The sequence below is a fragment of the Apis cerana genome, linkage group LG10 (genome assembly GCF_029169275.1).
Source record: "Apis cerana isolate GH-2021 linkage group LG10, AcerK_1.0, whole genome shotgun sequence".
NCBI classification, from domain to species: domain Eukaryota; kingdom Metazoa; phylum Arthropoda; class Insecta; order Hymenoptera; family Apidae; genus Apis; species Apis cerana.
In genome coordinates, this window is record NC_083861.1 from 1363798 (window position 1) to 1378336 (window position 14539).

The following is a 14539-nucleotide window of genomic DNA, read 5'->3' on the forward strand; positions in this document are numbered from 1 at the left end:
GCACCGGGTTCACGATCGTTTCAGAGGAACACCAATCCTTGGTATTCAGGTGTAAATTGGTCTTGAGCGCCTACTTCCGTTCTACTATTGTTGCGAAACTGAAGATCTTGAGAATTTTCGGTGGACAAGATTAGGAAACGATTGGAATTGGATTGTTCGTTTTAGTGGTTGATCTAGGATTTTGGAAGATGGCGAGTTTGAATGAATCTAAATCGAAGGAAATAGGAAATACGAGAGGAGAAATATTTGTTGAATAATTTTCAGGTTGTTGGAAAACGAGACGATATTTGCTATAAACGAGCTTTATGTACAAACGATCGTTGCATCTATACAACGTGATTCTATATCGATTCTTCTTATTCGTAATATAGACGATTCTTTTATATGTACAAAACATTGTAAAATCTTAAACAATGGATATCTCATTGGGCAGTGATGATTCGTAACTCAAATCCAAGGACCGAGACGACTTTCGAGAACATTAGCGGCGTCCACGCGTCCCATCAGTCTTAAGTGATTCAATAGGTCTGCTAGAGCTGTGGCCTCTTGATGTTTCGCTTCCCACAGATCCAAGATGTGCTCCGTTGGACTGGCTTTCGTCGCGAAATAATCGACGTATCTGAATAAAATCAGCAGTTACTTCAATCTTTCACTGTCTTTTAACTCGGTGAAGAAAAAAAATTGATAAACTCTCACCGATCTACTTGAAGTCTTTGCGCTAACATTCTCCAATCATTTCCTCGCGCACTTGGCGGATCAAGACACTGACATAACTGTTTTCTAAGCGTTTTAGAAAATCTTCAGAGGGAAAAAATCAATTAATGATCTATACGGAGATCAAGAAAATGGGATAAAAGAATAAAAAGAAGATGCCATACCTAAACGGTCTGGGAACAACGGATTCGGTTGACCTGTTCGAATTCTTCCCGCGAAGAACGATGGATGACTCAGACTTCGTGGTCCTCTTCCCACTGGATCCGTTCCTCTTTATTAGATCTAGGTCAATTCTTAGGAACAATGTGTGCTCTTCGAAACCGCATTGACAGACACGTAGTTCGAAACTAAGTCTTAGATCGCCTACTGTTTTCTCGATCCTGAATGATCTTCTCACGCTGGTCCTTGTAGAAGACCAAATACGACGATGCGGTATCTCTTGCCGTTCCACGAATCCGCTTTCTCTGTCCTCCAAATCGATTCGAAGAGGTGAATTCCCAGCTCTGAAACCTAAGGCTCCGTGGTCGATACGAGTGCCACCTAGCCGACGTTCCTGTACAATGGATGACTAGTCTCAGGCAATATTTAGAGGTTAAAAACAATCCGAAAAGTACAATAATATTTGAAATTTGATCTAAAAATTGAAAATAAATATTAATATTGACCTGTTCTATTACGAGCTTGAAAGCAGCTTTCGTATCTTCCATCAGATGGCACCTGATGTGATCTCTTTCGCGTGACAGGAACACAGCCACGCAAATTCTCTTCACCGCAAGTCCTGGCGCCACCACAGAATTCTCACCAGCCACTGCGTATACACTAGGAGTCTCAGTGACCAAGAAAACTCCGGAATGATCTAGTTGCGCGAACGGTTGACCAGGAAGATTTATAGGTTCACCTCCCAGAGTCAAAATCTTTCTCCACATCGAGCTCGAAGTAAGATTAGAACTAGTAGAGGAGTTGCTCGAGTTGTTGGATCGAGTCTCGAGATCAAAATCGGTCGACCAGAGACTCAGTTCCCAGTTACCAGTCCTGAGTTCAGCACAATGCTCGAATTGCAAGATCACTGGTTTCACCAGATCTATTCCACTCGGGCCACAAGCCACTACGGCTGACAGTAGAGTCAGACTGGGCGGCAAACTAGGTCTTAAAGAGTCGTCCCCAAGGACGGCCAAATGTAAACCATGTCTTCTTCCACGGGAGATAGCTCCTTCGGGTACAGACATCGAGACTCCAACTTCGGGAACCACCAAAAGTGCACCTTGCTCGTCCACCATCGCTCTTACAATGAACCCACTAGTATCCTCGTGATTCCTGTCGTCCTCTCCAGTTCTATCTTCGTCATCGTGCTCGTCGTCGTCCTCGTTGGTGCTTTCTTGATTTGCCTGGCAGGTGGAACCTAAGGACCAGATGTTACCAAGGCTGGTCACTATACCCGTTGTCTGATCGTCGTATTCGAGTTGATGGTACTTGTTTCTTACGAGATGATCGGCCTTCCTCGTTATCCGATAAGCCTCTACCACGCTGCGAGTTCTTGCAGGAAGATCTGGTCACGGAGGAGCTTGGCGATGGCCTGGTGGTCGAGGGCAGCGAGAGCTGTGGCACGTCGTAGTGATGCTCCGAGCAAGATCTGCGTATCGTCAGAGAGACTTTCAACGGGGGGCAAGGAACGAACGGGGTTTAATTCCTCGAGGGTCGTTTACCTAGACATCCTAGACGCGTTCGATTCGTCTATCACTTGCTCCAACCTCCTGTCCACCGAGAGAACCGTGCGATCGTTCTTTGACACTACGGATTTCGCGAGATCGCCCGGACGACGGAAGTCCAATCTGGCCACACCGTACAAAGCCTCCATCCTTTCCTTTCGACGCATCAATCGAACGAAGAAGATGGTGGTCAGCGCCAGAATGATCGCCGCCAGGCTCAGAGTGATCCAAAGGGCCAATATGTTCCTATGATCGATTGCCCTAGTTGCTGCAGAAACGACAGCTTTCAAACTAACTTTCTACCGTTGGAACAGTTCTTCGCAGTGGCAATTACCTTCCTTGAAGACTCTGGGTCCATCCTGTCCGAGAGCTACATGTAAGTGCAGCATGAAGACGAAGAAAAACGATGTACTTTATGAGATTTTTACCGTCTAATTCGCGACAACAGATCAAACTTGCTAACAAGTCAGGCAGAACAAGTCGATCCGCTGACGTATCATCCTATTATATTCGTCGCGTTTCAACTCAACGACCCATACATCGAAAATTTAATCGAATCTCTCCCGGCGATGTTACGTCTGTCATTGAACAATGGGAATATTTGCCGCGTCCAATGACCGGTTAATCGAGGAAGGTTACGAAGCAACGGGTAAAGGATCGAAGAGGCCTTTCTGCGAGTCATTATTAATTTAAATCGTATCTCAAGCATGCGACCGCGAACGACGATCATCGGATGCGACGCCCGGGACAAGAGAAGCCCGTTCGCTCGTAATAAATTGTCCGCCGCTGGGCCTCGGCCATGGTGAGATAAAAAGAAAGTCGAAAGAAAAAGAAAGGGAGAAAGAGAAGGAAAAGGAGGCAAGAACGCAGCTGGGGCTCACCATTACATCGATCCGCGGAACAAGACTCGACGATGACGTCCTTGCCTTGACAGGGACGGCCACCATTGCTCGCCGGGGGGTCGTTGCAGGATCTTCTTCTTATTCTGGAACAATCGGGACCGCATGCGGACCAGGAGGACCAGCTTGACCATCTGCCGTCGACCGCTGAAAGGCAACGGGCGAACTTGAAAATCCCGATTAAATCTCGTCTTATCAGAGATGTATTCCCGGCCACGATGGAACGATTACATCTCGTTGTTGTGTTCAGTGTCTGGAGGATGCCTCGTCTTTGATCGTTTCGTCGATGGGACAGGGAACAAGACTGTTTTGAGCTCGAGAAAGGGTAACAGCTATACCAGCCATACTGTATCGTTGTAATTGTTTTGTAATTGGCTGGTGCTGTCTGGCTTACCGGGACAGGAAGGATTGCACTCGACCCTCTGCGTGGCTGGACCCGGACAAGCTTGACCCCCATTCATGACCATAGGATTCGTGCACGTTCGCGTCCTCTTTTGTACACCTCGACCGCAACGAGTGCTGCAGTCCGACCATCCGGACCAGGAAGACCACCCGCCGTTTACTTTGGGAACGAATCCAAAACGGATGGAATATTATTGGACGGATTAAGATTAAGTAGTTGACGAGAAAAGTGATACGACAACGTGGTAATTTGAGGCATTTGAACTCTTTCGCTCTTAATAACGATCAGAAAAACATTTTTTTTGAAGAAAGAAGTTATTTTTTTTAAAGGATAGATGGAGATATAAAATTAAATTCATATGAACATGGATGATAGTTTAATAATAGAGATAATTATTATCATTCCATCGTATCAAAGATAGTAATACAAGTACTTGTAGATGCAAGATAAAGCTGACTCAAAACATAGCTACCCACCGTGATTAACATACCACCAAGACTTGTTCAACAGTAGCGTATTGACTACCAGTTGCACCGTAGCGAAAGGGTTAACGATGCGTGGTAGTACCACTCACTTTTCTCGCCATGATGCCAGATACAATTTACGATTAAAATATTCTCAAACCAACAATAAGCAGAACGCAATTAGAAAAACATAGAAAACGTTTCAACAAAAATGAGCTAAATTAAACCTGAATCTCATTAAACTCTTTCGGAAACAACAATTATCATCTGTTCCCTACCAAGAACTCCACCTGTTAAACTATGTAATTTCTCACGCAATACTAATCCCCTCATTGTTTCACACCTTCTCTCCCTATCCTTGATACGCTTAATTATCTCTCAATACGCGATCATCGTTTCTAATTACGTTCAGATTCGATGCGATATTCATCAGGATCCCACGGAATCCGCAAAAGTCTCACCGTAAACCGTCAACACGGCCGGTTCACTGACCCGCCTCGCGGCGATGTTCTCAGCGACGCATGAGTAATTCCCCTGATGCCTCAGCTCTGCCTTTCCCAGTATCAGGTGTCCATCGCCGGTCTGTACGAAGTTGCTGGCCCCTGTCACGTCGTTCGGTATGCTGTCAGAGGAAGCCGGTGTCGAGCCAGCGATGGTCTCGAGAGGCGAGCCGTTCTTCAGCCAATAGACCTTCGGTTGGGGCACCCCTAGTGGCGGGGTGCAGCGGAGTTCCGCGTTCCGTCCAGCCTCCACGGACAACGAGTACGGCGGCGACAGGAAGTGCTTCTTCAGGTCTGTGCACGAGGATCACCAGGCGAGGGCCGGTGGTAGCCTTTTTTTTAATATTCAGCCGGGGAAACACGAGGCACGAGAGGTCGACGAGACAGCGGAGGGGCATAGGGAAGAGAAGGGGGGAGATAGCAGCGAGGGAGCAGGGCACTCAGCGATATTAGGCCGCGTGTATAAATGCAGGGGTGCTTTTATAGGCCGCGTCTCTATGCTCTGCATTCGAGCAGAGCACACTGGTCAGGGAAGGCAGAAAAAGATTTTGCTCGATCCGCGAGGCTGTCGAGGGTTGCTGCTGCATTCGTGCGCCAGCCGACATCATATTATTCGGTGTGTAGCGAATACGCGGAAAAATAGCTGCTTTTATATATCATTTGTGAAGGGAATGGTGTAAGTAAAGTAAAATGGCGTCGAGTACTGATCCACTCTAACATTCTTGCCCCTGTCTAGACCACCTCGATGCTGTGCTGTTATCAGAGATGTATTTTTAATACGTGAATGAAAGAATAAAAATCGATTAGATTAAATATAAAATCGATTAGATATGTAGACTGCCAGTTTTTAAAAATATCTCGAAGTTATTCGAATAATTTAAAAATATTGAGTATTATCAGTTTTTATATTGATTCATTTTTATGAAATGTTTCATGTATGTGTCTTATTTCATTTTTTGTAATATGTCTCCTGAAATTTTTTCATTAAATTACTATTATTATCAAAATTATTTTAACGTATTCAAGATTGTAACAAAAATCAAAATGGATTTTCGGTGAGGATAATAAATATTTGATAAATATAAAAAATAAAGTTGTAAAATGATAAAAAATGCAAAAAAATTCAAAATGATTGTACTGAAAATGATATTTGTAATTGTGAAAAGAAAATGGACATATAAAAAATTTTTTCTTACATTTCACACTTTTTAGAAAAGTTCATGATTAGCAAATATATAATATACACATAATATATCGATGATCTCAAATATATTAATATTGAAAAGTATTTAATAAAATTATTCAATATTAACTTCAACATATTTCTAATATATTCAAGATATATTTGGAGTGTTAAATTTTAAAAAAGCTTGAAACCTTAAGGATTAAAGAAATTTTGTTTACATCAATCTAGACAATTGATGGTAATGTTTTTGTTTTCAAAATTTCCATTTAATTTTATCAATATTCTTAGAAATCACGTTCATGTGTTATCAAACTGTTTGTTCGTTTTCCAATTCCAGCAATAAAGCTGTGTTCTTCAAGAGAATCATCGCTCCAACAAAATTACCGTCATAAATTATTATTAATTAAACCAGCCGGTTTTCTCAAGTGGATCGCTCAGAATAGCACCGTATCCGACTACGAAATATCACCACGATCGATATACACCACGTATTCAATTTCGAAAGCACGTCCGTTTCCTGTTTGCTAGCAAATACGGATTTAATTCTATGTCCTGTTTGTCTCTTGTGTATTTGCGCCCCACGTTTGAGAGAAAATTGCTCTTTCGACTCTTGAACTTTCACCTATTTTTGTGGAAATCGCTTCTTCGATTTCGTCGATCCGTAATGGAGTAAAAATAGAACTATGAAAGAAGAAGTAAAGAAGAAGAGAAACTAAAAAGTGTTTTTGAGAATATGATCATTGGTTACATTGATTGATTTTAGTGAATGATTTATTTTATTAAGGAACACTGAATTCAATATAATAATAAAATTTTGTAAATTATTTTATAAATGATTGTAAAATTTTATGATTGTATTTCATTGCGAAAATTAAAAATAAAAAAAAAACAAATTTTGTAATTCTATCATCAATTTGAATAGTGTTCCTTTATTAATAGTATCATGTAATGTTTAAAGAAAAATTAAAATTTTAATTTAATGTTTAATGTTAAACTATTTATATTTATGAATATTATACGAATTATTAAATATTATAATTTATATAATAATATAATTTAATTTTTTATAAAATTAAAATTTTCAATCTTATTTTAAAAAAGAAAAAATAGTTTATAATTCGTTTAAAATCATTTTTATTTTAACCATTAAAGATTAAAAAGAATTATCAATATATATTAAATAAATTATCAAGTGATATTATTATTTAATACTATTATTATTACTATTTTTTTAAATGATAAATTTTCTATGAAAAAATTATTTACATATTAATCAATTTTTCATTTTAATTCATCAATATTTAATTTCTTCAATTATATTTATTTAAACAGAAAAATATTTTAAAATCCCTTTTTTTAAATCGATCTAATATTTCTCGTTTAAATTCCCTAACATTTCAAACTACATTCACTACATCTTTTTCAAATTCTTTCTAGATCCTCCTCCCATCAAATCGCCAGACACCCACAATTAGTCTCAAAAGTCGCGGATCGGCTCGCATTGTCATGCAACTCTCACCATCTCGATTCACAGGTTACCGTTCCAATTTGCATGACAACAATACACCGACTCACCCCTCATCCCCCTTCGCATAAAAATAAAAAAAAAAAGAAGAAAGAAAGAAAATCGAACGAACGTGGTCGGAAGGGTAACTCACCGATTCTGTATTCACAGGTGTTTGCTTTGCAATAGAATATCGATTAGATTTTGGAACTCGGGTTTACGCGTCACGAGATATCCGGTGAAAACAAGCGAGCGCGGCATCCCTCGCGCCGCAACCAAGCTAACCCTCGCCGACAGCCAAGCTTACCGGAGTGAATTTCGCGGCGGGTATCTCGAAAACCCCTGTTCCAGAGCCGGCTCTGTGCTAATCGGGTTAATGAAGTTACGTTTTATGACCGATTCCAGGTGCTGGTTGCTCCCGGCCATTTTCTCTGTCCGACCGCCGCTCAAGCTAAACCCTCCCCCCCTTCTCCCCCCTTCCCTTTCACAGCTCGCTCGAATACATGCTACAATTGCGCGTTAATTCGTTCTCACCCGCTTTCCCTTCACTTTTATATTTTTTTTATCCTCTTTTTCTTTCTTTCTTTTTTTTTTCCTCTCGCTCTTCTCTCATTGCACCATTGGAATTATGAAGACTATTAGTCGACGAATCGTTCGTTTTAATTACATCGTAACATTCTGTCTTTAATGGAGCAACCTGATGAGGCGATAAAGTTTAATAGGAATTTTTTTTTTTTTTTTTTAAGAACTATATTCGAAGGTTTTAATTTGGTAATAAAGGGAAGGTAGTTTTTATTTAAGGATTATTCTTGGGATTGGAAAATTTGATTTGAATAGATTGATCGAAGGGGAGGATCTGTTCGATTAATTTTTCCCTATGATAGTTGGTAATCTGTTCATGATGAAATATAGAGAACACTATCATGGGGAAAATCGTGAATAGGAACGAGTTGGGGTAGAATGAATTTATTGTTTCGGGGATGATTGAGTCTTTTATTTGTGAGTTATCTCTACGAATTATGATAAATTAATGTATAATTTATTTTTATAAAAATATTCTCATTTTCAAAAAAGTAAAGAGTTACTTTATTCCTTTCTGTTAGAATTTTTTATCTGAAATATTTAATTTAATTCCACACATTGAGATTTTCCTATTATTCGTATCGTAAAACAATTGTAAATATAAAATCGCTATTGTATATAATATTTGAAATATTATTCCAACAATCTCATAAAATCACGATTAAATTTTTTTATTAATAAAAATGTTAATACAAAGAAATGATGTCATAATTTTATTTTCACGAATGTTTAATCTTTTCAGAAACTTTCCATTACAAAAACTTTTACTAATAAAAGTAAACAACTCGAAACACTGATAATATTTTATTTTATCTTAATCACTGCTTTGAAAATATCATAAAGTTGCCTTTGATGTCTTATAACGTCTCTGAAGAGCGAGAGTTTAATCTTTATCTTTACAAATCTTCAATATTAAATCGCAATAATCAAGAGGGATAAAAGAGGATTACATCTTATAAAAAATTCTTTAAAAAGAGACCAGAAAAACTTATTCTTTTCTAACATACAAACAAAAAATTGACGTAATCTTCGTAACTTCGTATTTTTGTTTTGAATCAAGTCCCCGAAAATGCGATTTCGAATATTCTCAAACGGAGTATCAAAATTGGCAAAGTACGAAAAGGGACGATCTCCTATCAAGCTCAAAAAGGAAAAAAGAGGGAGGACACGGACGGATAGATTGGAGTGTTCTCTACTTACAAGCGACCTCAACCGTGGCAGGCTGCCCTCGAATCTGACCTGGTCCCGACCATGCCACGCACTCGCACTTGAACCTCTCCCTACCGAAGTACTCCTCGACCTCATTCCTCGTCACGTTCAACTCGACCTCGACGACCCTTGTTCCGGTACGAGGGTCGACAAAATCCTGGTGCTGCGACCGTTCAGCCCGGTCACCGTTACAGCGAAAATACACCTGCAATGCAGCGGAATAAGATGGCTGGTAATTGGCGGCGCGTGAAAAGGGCAGGAGGAGGCCATGGTTGTCCACGTCGTGGCGGAGCTCTCGAGTGGTTAATAAAGGTGGAGAGGAAAATGACGAAGGAAAACGACCAGAGACGACTTAGATGGCTAGACTTGCCTCACGAAAGTGTGAAACGTGGAACCCAAAAAGGTATCCTTTCTCTTTCTCTTTCTTTCTCTCTCTCTCTCTCTCTCTCTCTCTCTCTCTTAGTGAAAAGTGACGCCTATTTGACTCTTTGTTACACCATTTCTAACGTTCTATCTAACGAATTCTATTGTTTCATAGAGCACGGGGAGTCTAACGAGATCTTAGTAGGTTATTTCATTGTGGAGGTTGTTGCCCGATGAACCGCTGCAATTTTGAATTTTCAGGAAAATTGGGACATGCGAAGTGGTGTTTCCAAGTTCTTTGAAGTTGGCGAGATTCGTTAAAGTGAGATTTCAAGCGGAGTTTGTACAGAGATGAAACTTTTTTATATAAATCAGACGTGTGCTAGTTATGTTTTCGTCTATCATGCGAAAATTTATCGTAGTTTTTTGAAGATGGATATGTCAATTTTGATATTTTATATGAAATTACTAATCTTATCTAATTTAATTTAATTGCAGCTCGTTATCTTCTATCGAAAAATCATTAATTTGGAAGACATTGGAACTTGAAATTATTATATGAAGAAAAAACATGATATGAAATGATATACGACTGTTGTTGCGGATAATTCAAATTTTTATAGAATTAATAATAAGTTCTATAAAATTCAGTTTACAATATCTCTTAAATCAGTCATTTTTTGATATAAATAACATGTAATAATATTTTTTCAGGAAATAAGAAGCTGCATCCGTTAATACAATTTCCATTCAAGAAATTAATCTTTATTTATACAACTTTTATTTATAAAGAACTATAATATATCTTTCAAATAATTTTTGTATAAATCTTTTGTTCATAACATTAAAAAAAAGACGTTCTATATATAAAATAAGAACACTAATATTTACGATATTTTTTGGATCTTGTAAAAATTTTTCATGATTGAAATTGATTGCGTTTGTTTGTATTATACTATTTAAAAAAAAAAAAGAAACCATCCTCGAACGCATGCATACATCTCAGCATTTAAAAAAATAAAAACAAAATCATTGCATGTCTATTGCAATATAATGTGTCTGACAGTTATATCAAAATTTTATTTTTCAAATTGAATTTTGAGATTTATTTCGCGTTTATTACCTGAAGAGCATGAGCCGCGCGGCAATGAAGGGTTGCAGGTTTCCCCTTCACCACGAATGTGTCAACAGGCTCGGCCAGGAAGATCGGCAACGAGCCACCGGCGATAAGATCGATATCGCTGGTTATTGTCGCGCTCTCGTAGTCACCGTAGTCATAATCGTCCACGGGATAATTATCCTCATCATCCTCCTCCGCGTCCTCTTCCTCCTTCGTGTCTGGAAATAAAGGATGAGATTTTTACAACGCGGATAGTTCAAATATCGAGCGAAAGATCTTTAGAAAGAGTTTTATTGAATGAACGAAACGATAAAAGTTGGTGAAAGTGGGGTTTGAATGATTAATCCAATTATAGGAACTCGAGGGAAGTTCCCGCGAACTATGAATAAATGATCAACGTGCGTAACTTCGGGCGCATTAAATGCGGGGGAAAAATGAAGGTTGAAAGAGAATAGGGTAGTCGCAGAGTGTGTAAAGAAGAGAATGGTCTAATTTTACGTTATTTTCATGGTCGAAGGTGAAACCATTTATGGATTAACTGGTATTTTTTTTTATAATTTATAAACTAACAAGATAAAATGTTAAGTTAATTCTTATTTGTTTTCAGATTTCTCGTGATTTTTTAACTATATAGATTCTTTTATAAATTTCCAAGCAATCCAATTACTATACAATAATTAGTAGTCAATAATTTTTAAAGAAAAATACGTGACTTTTTATACTATAACAAAATTTGTTTATACAAATTTTACGATTTCTTAAATTTTGCTTCATCCCATATCTTCTAATAAATTCGTATAACGATGATTATTATTTAATTTTCCAATAAAAATATGCAGTTGTTATTAATCATAATTTTGTCTTAAAAATAAAATCTACGATCTTAAAATAAGCTACTAAGATTGCTCGATGAAACATTCTAAATCTTCTTCCTCTCGAATTCCAGAACGTTCATCCATTTCCACTTTCCAACATTTAAACACTCGATAAACGATTGAACACCGTGACTAATACTCGTATATAAAATAACTCGCAAAGAGTTAATTCAACGAGCCAGCCAAGAGATCCGCTCCATCCCGATCATCTTTAGCCTCTAACAAGCTAAACCACGCACGCTTGATATCCAAACTCGATCGAATGTTTCTCCCAAGCGCGACACCGGCCACGGTAAATTTAGACGTCGCGCGATGGAAACGGTAAAGCCTGGTTTAACGATGCGCACGGGATTTTACGTCGTGTATCAGTCAGCGCGATCCACTCGCTTAAGGTATATCTTTTAGTCTTTTACGTTTACATTCCTCTTTTATCCACGTTGCACGCCAAGTCCAGCCCTGAAACTTTATTACCCGGCACGGCTAGGCGATCGCGACTGCTTGTTTGACTTGAAGCAGTAAACCGAGAGACGATTACCCCCGTTGTCACGCTCGCGGGAAAACATGTCACGATCCCGAGCCCCGGGCTTTGTAGAATATCAACGTTAGCACGAGTAAATTCGCCGCTGCGAATATATCTCTTTCGAATGGGGGATGTTTGGGTTGGATGTGTTCTAACGCGACGTTCTCGTAAGTGTAAAGTTTTCACAGGAGTTGTTAAGTTTTAGCTCGCATCACAGAGGATGATTTTGGGGTTTTATACGACTGTTGGTAAATTTTTCGTGGCCCAACAGCGAGTAATATATATTATCATAGAGAAATTGTTGGTTTGTTGAGCTTCTTATGGGAGATCTGCGAATGTGAGAATCTGAGAATCGATTCTTTTTTTGGAACGATGATTAAATAATTAATCGGAACGTTCGAATTTTCCTTTCTTTGAATAGAAATGTCCTCTGTGATGAGTTTACTCTTCGAAGGAAATATATGAAGTTTTTAAAGAGAATTGTTAAATCTCATCTTATGAGAGTTAATTTCTATAAAAATCTATAAAATTAGATATAGATTGTTTCGCCGTTTTACCGAGATACGAAAATTTATGAATTAAATTCTTTTTAGAATAATGCTTAATTGTTTAATTCGTTTCTTCGAATTTATTTTTTATCTTGAGATTGAGTTTTTTGAGCGAGGTTTTTTTTTGTTAAATTTTATCATATCGATGTCGATTCGATTTTTTCGTTTTTTTGTGACTGTATAAATTATCGTTGTGAAATTGTTTTGCCATTTTTTTTCGAGGTTTCCTATAGGATACGAAAATTTGGGAATTAATTCACTCGGAGCGTATTTTCGCGATCCTCTTTCCGGGATATGATTAATTGCCTCCGGTGTCGCGGACGCGTAGAATCAACGGGTAGGTTAATTTGCATTCTGCTCAGTTTTTTGGTTACGTGTTAATCTTCGTGCTCGGTCGATGGTGAGATTCAAATACAATGGAACTTTTATTACATTTTTTTGGACCATGTATTTTTATCGTTTCTTTTTTCGTCGAGTTAATTGTGAAAATCATTTACAAAAGGAATTTTAAAGAGGAAGTTCAATAAGTTTACGTTCAAAAACTTTATTAATAATTGGAAAAGTTTTGGATCTCGTTTTCCTAACCAGTTCAAGACGTATCGTGATAAGGAAAGTTTTCACGGAACAGCAATGCAAACGCGCCAAAAGTTCTCTATACCAACAGCAAACACCAACAACTCCGTAACAATTGAGATCAAACTCTTGTATAATGGATGTATGTGGGAGGAAGAAATCGTGTTTGATACGAGGTTTCCAAATTGCAAACTTCAACCCTTGAATCACTATTTATCAGAAGACCTCGCGAGTCTAGGATCCAAAAATTTATGGTTAAAGCCAGCCCAGACACCGTCTACTACAAACCATAAGCCGCGTGTTAAGATAAATCATCCTTACTCTCGAGGGTGCTGGCGAGGCGTAAAAGCGCCAGAAGCAGTATGCTGATTTTCAGCTCCATCCTCGGCTCACATCTCACTGAATCCGTATTCCTCAACCACCTTAAATCTTAATCATTCAATTTGCACAATCTTGCTTAAAATTTCAACCGATTTCACCCGTTGTCCATCTTCAACCTCTAAACCAACTGATCAACCTCCGAACTAACTCTTCACATTTCCTCGTTCTCGAAAAGAAAAAAAGAAATATCCCGATACAAGAAACCAAACCAAACCAAACCAAATTAAATATCTAAAAATCAAAATTATTTATTCTCCTTCGAAAATTAGAAAAAAAAAAAAAAATAAGCGAACCAAAGAAGAGAAAAGGAGGCGTTAATTGCTGCTTGCAATTTCAAATTACATGACGAGTCCGCGCGCGGTACGGTCGGGTGCGCTTCCGTTCGAGCGTGCCGCGTAAGCGCGAGCAAGACGAGAGGGGACACGTGACCGGGAAGACCCCCGGTGCGCGCGCGATCGTCGAGCGGAGGAGACGGTGGGTTTCCACGGGGGTGAAATTCGCAAATGGAGGGTTGGCAGCGCACGATCCTCGCCGCTCGGCACGCGGTAGACGACTGAACTTGCCGACGTGCGCGCACCTCTATATATATATATATATACATATATACACGTCTCGCTTCGATAGCGTCGCTCTTCTTCATCCCCTTGTCGTCGGGGGTGGTGGTGGCGACGCCGCTGCCAGAGACGCGGAGGTGGTGGTGCGGTGCTACGGTTTGGAGAGGATGCCGGAGGCTGCGCCTTCTTTCCGCGGAAAACCTCCTTCCGCCGCGGCGAGATCAGACGCGTGGCCGCTCTTCTCCGCGTGTGCCTCGGCCACTTCCACTCCCCCGATCCTCTTGTTTATCTTTATTTCCTGCGCCGCCGGAGGTGAATAAGGATGGACAGAGGTAGGGGAAGGTAATTCGAAGTCAAACGAGTCACGCCACGTGGGCAAGGTTCCAATAAAGTTGTGGAAGGATGAGGTGGGGATTATGTATTTGGAATCAAATGAAC

General features: G+C 39.3%; 1 protein-coding gene across 1 annotated transcript; it reads right to left on the reverse strand.

Moving 5' to 3' along the window:
• Positions 1-286: 286 nt before the first annotated feature.
• Positions 287-14112, reverse strand: LOC107993546 (netrin receptor UNC5B-like). The gene is made up of 13 exons (XM_017050033.2): positions 13488-14112; positions 10654-10868; positions 9159-9372; positions 4648-4980; positions 3714-3881; positions 3302-3466; positions 2755-2790; positions 2418-2688; positions 2196-2344; positions 1380-2113; positions 879-1267; positions 697-798; positions 287-619 (listed from the first exon to the last, which is right to left on the reverse strand). Exons 1-13 carry the CDS (start codon positions 13546-13548, stop codon positions 448-450), a joined length of 3009 nt encoding a protein of 1002 aa, XP_016905522.1. The 5' UTR covers positions 13549-14112; the 3' UTR covers positions 287-447.
• Between the last annotated feature and the right edge of the window lie 427 nt (positions 14113-14539).